Below are 13,415 nucleotides of genomic sequence, written 5' to 3' on the forward strand. Positions count from 1 at the left end.
AGAAAAATAAAATTAGTTTAAGAAGAATAAAATTATATATATACATACATACATATATATGAGTAATGTTATACATCACATTTTCATCATATTTTAATCATAGTAAGATATAGCACATTTATTATCATTAGATGATAAAGATGCATTCCAGAGAAAAAAAAAGATGATAAAGATGCATTTAATAAATAATCATTCAATGATGATAAATGTGTCACAATTTTACTTAATGAGATGAAAGTAAGATGATAATATGATGTATAGAATTTTGTGTATATTATATATATATATATATATATATATATATATATATATGGTGTGTAAAATCATAAAACTAACAGTTGCAGAGTAAAAGCGTGGACCGCGACACAGTTAGTAGAAGCTCTGAAACTGTGGCGTCGTGGAATGTAAACATCAAACGCGAAGGAAAAAGAAAACGAAGAGAGACTACGAGAGAGAAAGGTCGTAGACGGCAGAGGCGTGTGTGAGAGCCTGGCAGCTCCACTTCTGTCTTTTATCTTGTACACATCCCCACATTCCCTTCTCCACACGACCACACCTGATCCTCTCTCTCGCTCGTAATATCCCACTCACACATACCGACACTCTCTCTCTCTCTCTCTCTATGGCTCTGGGGTCAGTCTCTCCCATTTCTCAGCTCCTCCACTCCAATGGTCGCTCCGTCACTCAGCCTCCTCCGTTTCTCGCGGCGTCAAATGATGGACGCTTGTTCGTTGACTTCGTCGGATTGTATTGCAAACCGAAGCGGACGAGGCGGAAATTTGGAGCGTCTTCCGGAGCGAGGAGCTTCCCGCATTTTCTGGCGACGACGTCTTCGGCGTTCAAAGCTGTTCTCGATCTTGGACTTAGCAACTCTGCCTTGCATGATGAACCGGATGCTCCTCCTGATTTGAGACCGAAGGTGCGAGTTTTAACGAGACTTGAGTCCTTCTGAACTTTTGCTTGGATTGTTGTATGTATGATTCTTGCAAGTGATGCCTCGGAGAACGTGTTTGGGTTTCGTTTTCAGAGAAACTAAAAAAAAAAACGCTGAGATAACTTTCCGGTGATATGGAATCAATTACTCCACGAACTTCATTTGTTGATGCGTCCACAAAACACGTCGTTTGGAAGTGAGTTTCGGAAAAAGCAGCTTCGCGTCGTTTTCATTAGAATGCAAAACTTATCTCGCAAACGGAACCAAACGCGCCCTCAAGAGTTTATTTATTTATCATGTTTTGTTTTGTTTTGTCCCCAGCACTCTCTCCTATAATAAAATAACTCACAATTTCATGCTGGATATAGTGTCCTTTGAGAGTTGAGATGCACTACGGTGCTGAGTAGTGGATATGATTGTTTCTTGAGACCTACATATCGGTACTGTCTGGTTGGCATTTGGAAGATCTCTTGTTGCTTTCTTAGAATCTAAACTCGAGCGACAATATTTGTGCGTAGGATATATACAACTCAACTCTACTAATTAATTTGGATCAACTTTATGGATTCTTAGAAAGTAGTTAGGGTCAGCGATGTGCATTCTGGGAGTACTTCATAGTAGTCTCTGCAGTCTTATCGTTGTAGCACTTTCGCCTTAGAGTTCTGCAGTCAGCCCTGAAAAGAACGTTCTTCCTTTGATATCAATCAAACAGTGCCTTGAGAGTGTCAAAGTAATTTTATTGTTTTTGAGGTCCGACTTATTCTAGGTCTCAATCAAGCACTTCTATCAAAAAGTATATTATGTGTAAATGATCCAAGGAAAATCCAAATCACATTTGGGCATACATTCCAAAAAGATTAGTAGTGTTACAATTGGAGTCCTTAAAATTAATAAAAAGCTCAAGAACCTCTATCTCAGAGAATATGGTATCCCGTTCACCACCCTCCTATACTCAATCTAGGGTATTACAATCCAATTATAATACTATCTGTAATGATCCAAGAAAAACCCAAGTCACATATGGGCTTATGCTCTAAAAGGTCTTGTCAATATTAGAAATGGCATATTTGAGAATCATGATGAACATCAAGAAATTTTCCCTTCTAGGCAATGTCTCATTCACCACCCTCCTATACTCGATTCTGATTTTGTAAGTTCGTGTTCAGATCAGTGTGTTCTAGGAATTCCAACTTTATAAGTTCATGACAAGTCATTAGTAGGCCAACAAGGATAACGTACGTGCAGTCTGATGCCCTTAGTTAATTTTTAAGCTAGTTTAACCATTGCAACAAAATGATGGTATTTTTCATATGGGTGCATGGATTATAAGCAAAATTTTATTAAAAAGGTATGTGTATCTTTCTTCCATGGCTGCTCCAAACAGTAAAACAGGACAATCCTAGAATTACATTATCACTTTTCTCAGTATTTGAGAACCTTATAATGGATAAACGATGCAATAATCTTGATGTGCTAGGCAATCTATGTACATTTTGTGGTCAGACTTGGAGTTGGCATTGAATTTTGCTCGGCTACAATATTTCATGTTCTTGTGAGATGAACTGCTGCATGGGTTCAATCTGTCTACATGATCTAGTTTTTTTATAAGTAACATGATCTAGTTTTCTTGTTCTGCAGGTTGCAAACTTGGATGATATAATATCAGAAAGAGGAGCTTGTGGAGTTGGATTTATTGCCAATTTGGAAAACAAAGAATCTTATGAGATAATTAAGGATGCTCTTACAGCTCTTAGCTGTATGGAACATCGTGGGGGTTGTGGAGCAGATAATGACTCTGGTGACGGTTCAGGATTGATGACTTCAATTCCGTGGGATCTATTTAACAACTGGGCGAACACACAAGGGATTGGTTCCTTTCATAAGTTGCATACTGGCGTTGGAATGGTTTTCCTCCCCAAAGATAACGACCTATTGGAAGAAGCCAAAAAAGGTGATTGTTTAAATAGTTTGGATCAAGTGTGCTTGACTTATTTTTTTTTGTCTTCTGATACAAGCATTTGAAGCTCGTAGTGTTTCAGAATATTCCTCAATTCCCATGAAATTATTCTGTTAATATAAACAATTGTGCCAGGGACAAAATGGATTTATGTTCTTATCCATTAGTGTGGTAAATGCTCAATTTATACATGTAATCTGTTAATTAATGGTTAATCCTAATTGCTTCTGTAGTTATTGTAAATACTTTTAGACAAGAGGGTCTCGAGGTGCTTGGATGGAGGCCTGTTCCTGTGAATACATCTATAGTTGGTTACTATGCAAAAGAAACCATGCCCAACATACAACAGGTGTTTGTTAAAGTTGTCAAAGAAGACAATGTTGACAACATTGAACGGGAACTGTACATCTGCCGAAAGTTGATCGAAAGAGCAGCGAGCTCAGAAATTTGGGGAAATGAGCTTTATTTCTGTTCTTTGTCCAATCAGACGATAGTTTACAAGGGAATGCTTCGCTCTGAAGTTCTTGGGTTATTTTATTCTGACCTTCAAAATGACCTTTATAAATCCCCTTTTGCCATTTATCATCGGAGGTACAGCACAAACACTAGTCCCAGATGGCCTCTTGCACAACCTATGAGATTACTTGGACACAACGGAGAAATAAATACCATACAGGTTAATATTTGTATAGCCTTGGGAGTTGTCTGTAATGCTATGCTGCAACTGCTTACATGAGTTAGACTTAAAGTTTCTTTGTTTTGACACTGAACTTTTGTTCAGGGTAACTTGAACTGGATGCAATCTCGAGAATCCTCGTTGAAGTCACCTGTATGGCATGGGCGTGAAAATGAGATTTGTCCATATGGTAACTCAAAGGCATCAGACTCTGCAAATCTTGATAGTGCAGCAGAAGTATGAGCTTCACATGTATCATTGTTTTAATAATGTCATAGGAGCCCTTGTTGATGGTGACTCATTTGAATTGAATAATTAAAAATTAAAAAATATGAGAAATCGAATCTTCTTTCAGAAGATATTTTCTCTTGGTGGAGTTTATTTCTAAAAACTTCAAGTTTGTAAGTTATAATAGGCTGCCATCTTAGCAAGTAAGCACATCTATTAAAAAAAAAAATCTATTTGTAAATCTTTAAAAGTATGATATTCCCCCTCCCTCCCTAAAAATAACCAGAGCTGCTTTTAATTTTGAAATATTTCTATTATTATATGCTGATTTGTCAGTTCCTTATTTGTGCCTGAAAGAGTGTGTTTTTAATGATGATCCATGTTGAAGTGAATCTTTGATCAAAACACGTTTTTCATGATAGTTTGGTACATTCATAAGCTGCTGGAGGATTTTCTCCTGTCATATTCTTCTTTGAAACATTAACTCTTATGGCTTATGGCCTACTTCTTTATTTATCAGCATTTATCATTGATAGAACTTACATGATTTATGTAATTGATTTATTCTTTTGACCTTCTTGTATCTCTATTAGGTTTGACTAGTTTTTTTTCTTAGCCTGATACTAATTCTTTCTTTATATTCTGTCCAGTTCTTGATGAGGAGTGGACGTACTCCTGAGGAAGCTCTAATGATTCTTGTCCCAGAGGCATACAAGAATCATCCAACTCTTATGATCAAATATCCTGAGGTATTTGTGCTGACAATCTACACTCCCTCTAGGTTTGAACACATATTCACAAAAAAATCCTTTTATACTGCATTATCTATTTCCTTCCACTTTATATGATGACATTATGTCCTGATTACCACCAATCATTTGGTGGTTTTCAAATTTGTTCTATGTTTTCCCCCCATGCCAAATTAACTGAGCAAAGTATAAAAGTTATTTTTGCCTGCTGGGTCAACTATCCTGGTCCTTTTTTTCACTATCTAGCTCTATTTTAGGTCTTATTTTCTGCAGGATCCTTGGCCGCTATATCTCCCACTACTCAATCAGCATGCTCTTTCTTGTCTCCCTCTTCAATTTACTTCTTACAACTTAAAATCAAATAACTTGAATCTAGTCTCTAAGATTTTTGACCAATTCGTTTACTCGATTACCACTTCGTTTAATCTCTTTGGGTTCTCCCTCTTCAATATACTCAAACTTTTATGTTTCCTTAGGTGGTTGCTTTTTATGACTACTACAAGGGTCAGATGGAAGCATGGGATGGACCTGCTTTACTACTATTCAGGTAACACTTCCAAAACCAGGACCTGCAGTTCTCTTGTTGGTGACTCTTATGGTTCATGGTTCTGGACAATGTTCACGTTATAAAATCCAGTAACTAACTCTTCTATAACTGAGGTGAAACATTAACTGATTCATACTTTTGAGTCGATTTACGTTCCAGAAAGACATTGTGCAATCAAGACTAGAAGTTTTCATGAATACCACCAAATTGAGGCATGATCCATCTTGGCAATTCAGCTATTTGCTTTTTATGTGTGTGTGTAAGGAACATAATCTTTATTAAAAAAGTACAAAAGGCACAACCCGAGTGCATAGGAAGTATACAAGAGAGACACCTATCTAGAAAAAGAAAAAATACAACTCGGCTATTTTGCTCTTGTAACTGCTCTGTGATTGTTAACTTTTCTGTCCTAATTCTTGAAAAAAATGATGACTTATCATTTTATTTGCATTCTCTTTGATATTCTTAGTTAGCTATTTTTTAAACTTGCTATTTTTGCTGATTATTGCTATTCTAATTCATGGAACAGTGATGGAAAAACAGTTGGTGCATGTCTTGATCGTAATGGACTTCGCCCAGCTAGGTATTGGCGGACATCAGATAATGTTGTCTACGTGGCATCTGAGGTGTGTTCTGCATATTTCACCGATTTATTTTTTTAATATTTGGATGGATGGAGAAGAAATCCAGCTGTTCTTTGGATTCTCGTGTTTAGGCTTGACTTGGGTCTGGGAGAAATTAAAAAACCGGGCTTCTCTGTTATAAGTAAAATTATCTTTATGATCAATATATTTTCAAAGGGTTGGGATAATTGGAACTTAGTCCTGGCTTATATTTTGATACTGGGGATCAGCCTTTAGTTTGGCTTTTAGAATTCCTTGGCTTCGTAGACAATAATTTACTAAGAGTTGGCTCTTTTTGCTGGGTCATCTGTTATCTCAGGCCATCTAGGGGTTGCCTTATAAATTACATTGTTTTTCAGTCAAACAACAACTCACATTGTTCCTTGTTGCTTTACTGTTGACAAGAATATATCTCAACTTGTCTGAAAAAAGGTTAATATATGATTGAAATAATAATCTTTCCTTTCTTTTCTTATTTAGGTTGGTGTCCTACCAATGGATGAGTCAAAAATTATAATGAAAGGCCGTCTAGGTCCAGGGATGATGATTACTGTTGATTTAACCAGTGGCCAGGTTTGTACGCAATTGCATTTTGGTTTTGCTCAGTGTCTTTCCAAGATTTTTAGTATCAGATTTATTTATAATGGCTGTCTATTGAGCATCGAATGCAGCTGGTCAATTACCAAATGATCAAGTTTGAGGAATTTTTAAGTTTTTAAAACCACCTAGTGCAGCTATCAGAGATTACTTACATAAACACTCCCGATATTTTTTGTTGCCATTCATTTGAAATTTTTTTAAGTAATGTATTTTTGAGAACTTCTGGATGGTTCCCTTAACGGGTCATCTTCTTCCATAGAAAATGTCAGCATATTCTGTATTGTTACCTGCTTGGATCCTATTTGGTTATTCATTTTTGTTCATATTTATGTGTGGCTTTGTGAGTTTCTTTCACAATTCATGTCAAATTTAGAAAAGTTTGTAACTCAAATCTGGTCCCTATCAAAAGATTTCTAACCATTAAAACAGTTTCAGAATTATTGGGTTGAGCAAGAATTTCTTTTAGTTCCTGTGCTATAAGAGGTTATAGTTCTAGTAAAAAAGAATAAACAATTATGTGAACTGTGAGTAATCAAAATTGTTAAGGTTTCAGTCTGTATACTATATGTGGTTTGGGTAAACTGTGAAGTCAACTCAGAGTTGATTTTTCAGTTTGTACTGTAGGAAAGAGTCTCATTCTTCGAATAGTTGAGCAGATTAGAGGTCTTAGATCAGTGTTTTTAGGGAAGGTCAGCATGGGGTGGCTCTTGAGCACATTGGAGGATCTTTGTAAGGCGGAATAAAAGCTTGTAAAATCATCCAGAGTTGGGAACAGGGTCTTTCTTTACCAACGTTTCTCCAACAAGCATGGGAGGTTTTTGGCTCTGGAGGAATCCAAAATTTTGCCGATAGGGGAGCAAACGAGGAATATGAAGCTGAGATCATACACTATGTTAGTGAATTGCCAAAGCGGCCTGTAAGGAATGGCAGTGGATTCTTTTTGACCATAGCTCTCGTCAGTGTGCTCTATTGTTTAGAGGAGGAGGAGGTCAGGTGTTAAATGCAGTTGGATTTAAGATGAGGAAGCATGGGTTTTCAGCCCAAGTCACACGCCACGTGTGGTAGCCCAAAGGAGATGGTCAGGTCTTTCTTCCGACCCAATCAGCATTGATCCTGACGATCCATGCTTATGGGTCCTGTAACAATCGAACCACACACGAGTTGTTTAAAAAACATCCAAGGCTCATAATTATGGTCCAAATTCAGTATGGGTGTTAGCCTTTAAATGGAGGGGTTCCCATCATGCATAAGGTGGCCCAAAATGGGTTCAAACATGGGTGGGAACAAAAAAAGAGCTATTCAAGGCCCAGAATCCAAACTCAGTCTATACAACCCAAAACACCACTATTTTATGCATGTGTGATTTCCTTATATATCCCAAGATGGGTGCTATCTCTTGTATGCTTCCTGTTTCTTTGGATCTTGTCCCCTTGTGCTTTTAATAAGATCTTAGTTACTTGTATAAAACTTATTTTAGTCATTAAAAGAAGACATCCATACTGAAACATTATGAAACAGAGCTTTCTTTATTTGTGATTTCCATGCCATCTGCCTAGAGGGGTGACATTTGAATTGTACTTTTCTGATTAATGGATCAATCAGCCTTTGGCTTCTTTAGCTACTCACGAGGCTCGAGATAAGGGGACCCTGTATCTCCCATATTGTTCATAGTTTTCATGGAGCCCCGTGTAGAATACTGGTTGCTGCTGTTGCTAGAAGACTCCTATCAAGATTCTTGACGAGCCTTAGAAGTTTTGAAGTGTTGCTTGTGTTGCATCTCCTTTTGTGCTTTTAATAACATTGTTTTCCTTCTGAAAAAAACTTCATAAAAAAAAGTGTTTATACTGACCTTCACTTGCATGCTACTTTTGGTGCCTGTTCACATTTTGAGTACTTCATGACCTCTGATCATGAGAAGCTGCGGGCTAATAGTATTTCTCATTTTTCCATTTTAATTGCTGTCCCAATTGTTGACACCTTTTTCCTAAAGGCTGAACCAGATTTCATTGATCTGTGCTTTAAAGGCTTACCATACATCTTAAACATTTTCAATTCCAGGTTTATGAGAATACAGAGGTGAAAAAGCGAGTAGCCTTGTCTAATCCATATGGAAAGTGGGTCAAGGAAAACTTGCAATCCTTGAAGCCTGTGAAATTCCTATCAGCAACAGGAAGGGATAATGATGCAATACTAAGGCACCAACAGTGAGTGTTCTATTTATTTAATTGTTTAGAGATGCCCCTGATATTATAGCATTGTTGTGCAATAGATGTTGGGTATGCTAATTTCTTAAATGCTGTTAAGACACGTATTTCTCTGCTGAAGCATTGTGTGCAGTAGATGCTGGGCATGTTTTGTTAAGATATCTGATATCTAGCCAAAGCTCTCATTGCTGATCAATGTGTCTCAAAGGACTGCATCTTGGTTCTGATCATAAAAATAGTGTTGTGATTATGAATTCTTTTCCATTCTTCCTTTGAATGAAAGAAATCATCCTGGTTTCCAAAACTGTGGATCAAATAAATACATTGAGGAACAAATTTATTTATTTTTTGATACCTGGGGGAAGGGGGATTCGATCCTTGGTTCACTTAATGAGAAACCAAGGTGATGCCAATTGAGGAACAAATTTATTAAAGCAACTTGATGCGTGCAAAAAATGGTAAGCTTGCAATAAAATCTCCTGGCCTTCAGCTTTGATCATATGCCTTTTTTATCTAGGTTTGGAACCGCTCTGGTATCATGTTGTTTGCAAACTCTCCAATTGTCGTAGTTTCCTGCTTTCTAGTGTGTAGTAGGTATTTCCTTTGTATAGTTCCAGTGTACTTGGGCTGTGCCTATTCTTGGCAATAAAATTCTTATTAATTAAAAAAAAAAACTCTCTGTGCAATGATTTCTGCCTGGAAAATATCTCCTGCAATAATGTGTGAGTACTTATATTAATAAATAAAGAAAAGAGGCTTAATGACCAAGATTAACTTTATTTCCTAAGAAACATTTTCTCTGTATTGATTAACCTGTGTTTTGGATGAAGTTGTTTAAACATGCTGCTCACTATTCTGTGAGGTGATGGTGAGATGAGGAGGGAATGAATTTTTTGCCAACTTCCATACTGGAACTTGATGTCAGTGTGTTACCCACGAATATATGCATAATACTTTAGTACACTGATTAACCTGTGATGTGGGTGAAAATCTATGAATGTATGTTACACAATGATCTGTGCACCCAAACTTGTCTTTGTTTACTTCTAGTATGTTTGAGTGTTATAAAGTAGTTGATTAAATTGCATTTAGGACATGAGATGGATGGATTTTTCATGAAAGTATCTTCTTGTTGTTGTTGTTGTATATATCTAGATCGATTGGTGATGATTGTCACCATCTTGATTGGCGCTTAGTTACTTTTTATTTGATGGGACCAGGGCTTTTGGTTACTCGAGTGAAGATGTTCAAATGGTTATTGAAACTATGGCTGCACAAGGGAAGGAGCCTACATTTTGCATGGGTGATGACATTCCATTGGCAATATTGTCCCAGAAGCCACACATGCTTTATGATTATTTTAAGCAACGGTTTGCACAGGTTTGCTACTATTTATCTCAAACTCTGGATGAACTTGTACGTTATTATATGAGTTTACTTTTCTGTGGATACATGGGTGTGAGGGAGGGCAGGACAGAGTCCTGGTATCCCCATGTTGGATCTGGAAAGATGAGACGTTCATTGCTAGTATTTTTTTAAGTTTTTTAAATCCTTTTCCCACAACATAAAATGTTGTATTCTTTGAGTTGTAATCCACTTTAATTTTCTTGGTGGTGCACTTGAGAGTGAGTTTGAAACTTTGTTATGCTTTTGTTGAGTTTAGGCTATCTAACAGGATATTTTACCTTTAACAGATCTTGTCTCCCATTTCTCTTTAAGCAGTTTGAGTTCATATGATTCAAACTAAGTGAATCAAAATATCATTTTTTTGGATAATTGTGTAGAACTTAAAGATTTGGCCTGCCTTATTTCTTCTATAGTCACAGTGCTGCGTGCTCTTATTCCTGTGCCTGCTTGTTCTTTGCTTGCCACCACTCTAGAGTATGAGCGCAGGAATGTGTACACATAATAATGTTCAACCTGTTTGAGGGCATTTGACCTGGAATGATCATAGAGCCCAGCATTTAAATGATTTGGGATTGACATTGTTGTCAACTGGATTGAATATCTCATTTTGTGAGGATTTCTTTTCATTATAAAGGCACCGCCGTGCACATTACAAGGCTAGAATCAAGCCATTTACAGCAATAGAATCTCTCTAAATAAGGAAACTATGACTAATTACAAGATCTGTCTAAATAAGGAAACTATGACTAATTACAAGGTCTGTGCAGCTATAAATACATGCCATATATGTACACCTAAAGAAGGGAAGTCGTATGATGTCTGGCCAACACATATCCCGCTGACATCCTGTAACGTCCCAATGGAAGGCCTAAACCACATGGCCTATACTCCAAAAGAATTAGTCAATGATACAATTGGAGCCTCATTGGAACCTTATAATGAGCTATAAATTCTCATTCCCAAACAATGTGGGATCCCATATACCACCTACCCTTATCCATATCTTATGGGGTATCACACATCTCCCCTCAAATTGATACTGGTTGGTCAAGATGCATCAATTTGCCCACTAGAAACTGATGACATTGTCGTGTCATGGCCTTTGTAAACACATAAGCTATCTGGAGGTCAGTGGAAATACGAGGGAGAGAAATAATACAAGTGTCCACAGTCCACCTCAATGTGTTTTGTACGTTTATGAAAAAAGAGATTGGCAGCAATCTGAATGGCACTAGTATTTTCAGCATGGAAAGGAGTAGGGTCTGATTGAGCACAACCAATCTCAGCTAGGAGCCCACGAAGTTAGAGAATCTCAGAACAAGCAACCGACATCGCACGGTATTCGGATTCAGTGGAAGATTTAGAGACACGATCCTATTTCTTACTCTTTCAAGATATCAAAGAGTCAGCAAGAAACATGCACCAACCCGTGACAGATCGTTGCGAATCAGGACATCTAGCCCAATTAGTATCGCTGTAAGCGACAAGCCGAAGAGAAGTCCCAATAGGGAAGAACAAACCACAGCTAGGGGACCCTCAAAGATATCGAATAATGCGACGAACAACAACTAAATGTAGATGATGTGGAGCCTGCATGAACTGACTAACCTGCTGGACAACGAATGAAATATCAGGTCGACTAATAGTCAAATAGTTCAGGTTAGAAAGGAGATCACCCTCCTCATGATGATACTTCGTGTTTACTTCCAGAGGAGTATCCACAGAAGAAGTATCCTGAAGGCCAGCCAAAGTAATCAAATAATGAGTGTATTTATGTTGATTCAGAAAGATGCCGGATGGATTAATATGAGCTTCCAACCCCAAGAAGTACGTAAGAGGACCAAGATCCTTCATATGAATCGAGGCCTAAAGATGCTACTGCAATCGGGTAATCAAGGCGGAATCCGTCCCATTAATAACAATATCATCAACATAAACTAGAAGAAGAACAATACCCGTGGATGTCTTGTAGAGAAACAGAGAGGAGTCATTTTGACTCTGCTTAAAGGAAAACTGAAGCAAGGTTGATCTAAATTTATCAAACCATGTTCGGGGAGCTTGTTTCAGCCTATATAACGAGTGTTTCCACTTACAGACATCCGAGGAAAAAGAGGACGGCAAACCAGGTGGGATGGTCATGTAGATCTCTTCTTTGAGGTCACCGTGAAGAAAGACATTTTTGACATCCATTTGATAAAGGGGCCAACCTTGGGATGTAGCAACAGAAAGGACAATCCGCACTGTAGTCTACTTGGCAACCGGAGCAAAAATCTCCTCATAGTCCACCCCATACTCTTGTCTATTGCCAAGTGCAACCAACCCTGCCTTATATCGACCCAGAGTCCCGTCAGAACGTAGCTTGATTGAATAAACCCATTTGCAAGCGATGGCTTTAACAATAGCAGGACAAGGAAAAACATCCCATGTGTGGTTGTCTTGGAGAGCCCGAAGTTCTTCAGCCATTGCCTCATGCCAACATTCATTTTTAATAGCATTGGAATAACCTGACAAGATGGGAATGGAAGATAAAATAGCATGGAAAGAGGTATGCGAAAAACCATACCAATCAGGGGGATGAGATACTCTGGTCGAACATCGAGGAATGGAGTGGGAGTCTGGATCACCCAAAGAAGATATAGTCTGAGCAGGTTTAGATGGCGGATCGGGCTCAATAAGGGGCAAAGTTGGTTGTCGTCTTTCATACATAAGTCCAGGTTGGTATCGGTCAAGGGAAGGAATCAAGTCATCAAAATGTGGCAAAATAACATCTCAGGCAAAGACTCAACATGAGTAGAAAAGAACGATTGATTTTCAAAGAAAACAACATGACTGGAGATATGAAATATGTTAGAGCATGGATCATAGCAAGCATAGCCTTTGTGTGAAACACTATAACCCATAAAAGCGCACTTAACAGATTGATCAGATAATTTATGACATTCATGGGATGGTAAATGAACAAAACATACACAACCAAAAGTATGCATATCAAGATAACTATGATGCTGATGATAAAGACGAAAGTAAGGAGTTTCAAAATTCAAGACACTAGAATGCAATCTATTAATTAAATAAACTACAGTAGACAAGGCCTCGACCCAGAATTTAGGCGAAACAGAAGATTGAAGCAACAACGTACGAACAACATCCAACAAATGTGTGATACCCCCATATGATATGGATATGAGTAGGTGGTGTATGGGATCCCACATTGCTTGGGAAGGAGAAGTCCTTGCTCTTTATAAGGTTCTAATGGGACTCTAATTGTATCATTGACTAGTCTTTTTGGAGCATAGACCATGTGGTTTGGGCCTTCCATTGGGGCGTTACAAATGGTATCAGAGCCTATCCCAACCAGAAATGTGGGACTTGAGCCGTGCCACCTACAATGGACAGGCCTGACGAGGACGTCGAGAATTTAAGGGGGGTAGATTGTGATACCCCCATATGATATGGATATGAGTAGGTGGTGTATGGGATCCCATATTGC

The 13,415-nt window shown here is 38.0% G+C and overlaps 1 protein-coding gene across 1 annotated transcript in view; it reads left to right on the forward strand.

Moving 5' to 3' along the window:
• The first annotated feature begins 468 nt into the window (after nucleotides 1-468).
• LOC108995228 (ferredoxin-dependent glutamate synthase, chloroplastic-like) overlaps nucleotides 469-13,415 on the forward strand; it is a 29,103-nt gene continuing 16,156 nt past the window's right edge. The window contains exons 1-10 of the mRNA XM_018970753.2: nucleotides 469-919; nucleotides 2,573-2,885; nucleotides 3,125-3,567; nucleotides 3,673-3,804; nucleotides 4,446-4,544; nucleotides 5,021-5,091; nucleotides 5,621-5,717; nucleotides 6,195-6,287; nucleotides 8,373-8,518; nucleotides 9,739-9,898. Of these exons, the coding sequence (XP_018826298.2) occupies nucleotides 623-919; nucleotides 2,573-2,885; nucleotides 3,125-3,567; nucleotides 3,673-3,804; nucleotides 4,446-4,544; nucleotides 5,021-5,091; nucleotides 5,621-5,717; nucleotides 6,195-6,287; nucleotides 8,373-8,518; nucleotides 9,739-9,898 (1,851 nt within the window). The 5' untranslated portion in view covers nucleotides 469-622. The remainder of the gene's footprint in view (nucleotides 920-2,572; nucleotides 2,886-3,124; nucleotides 3,568-3,672; nucleotides 3,805-4,445; nucleotides 4,545-5,020; nucleotides 5,092-5,620; nucleotides 5,718-6,194; nucleotides 6,288-8,372; nucleotides 8,519-9,738; nucleotides 9,899-13,415) is intronic.

This window comes from Juglans regia, chromosome 4 (genome assembly GCF_001411555.2).
Source record: "Juglans regia cultivar Chandler chromosome 4, Walnut 2.0, whole genome shotgun sequence".
In the NCBI taxonomy this organism is placed as follows: Eukaryota; Viridiplantae; Streptophyta; class Magnoliopsida; order Fagales; family Juglandaceae; genus Juglans; species Juglans regia.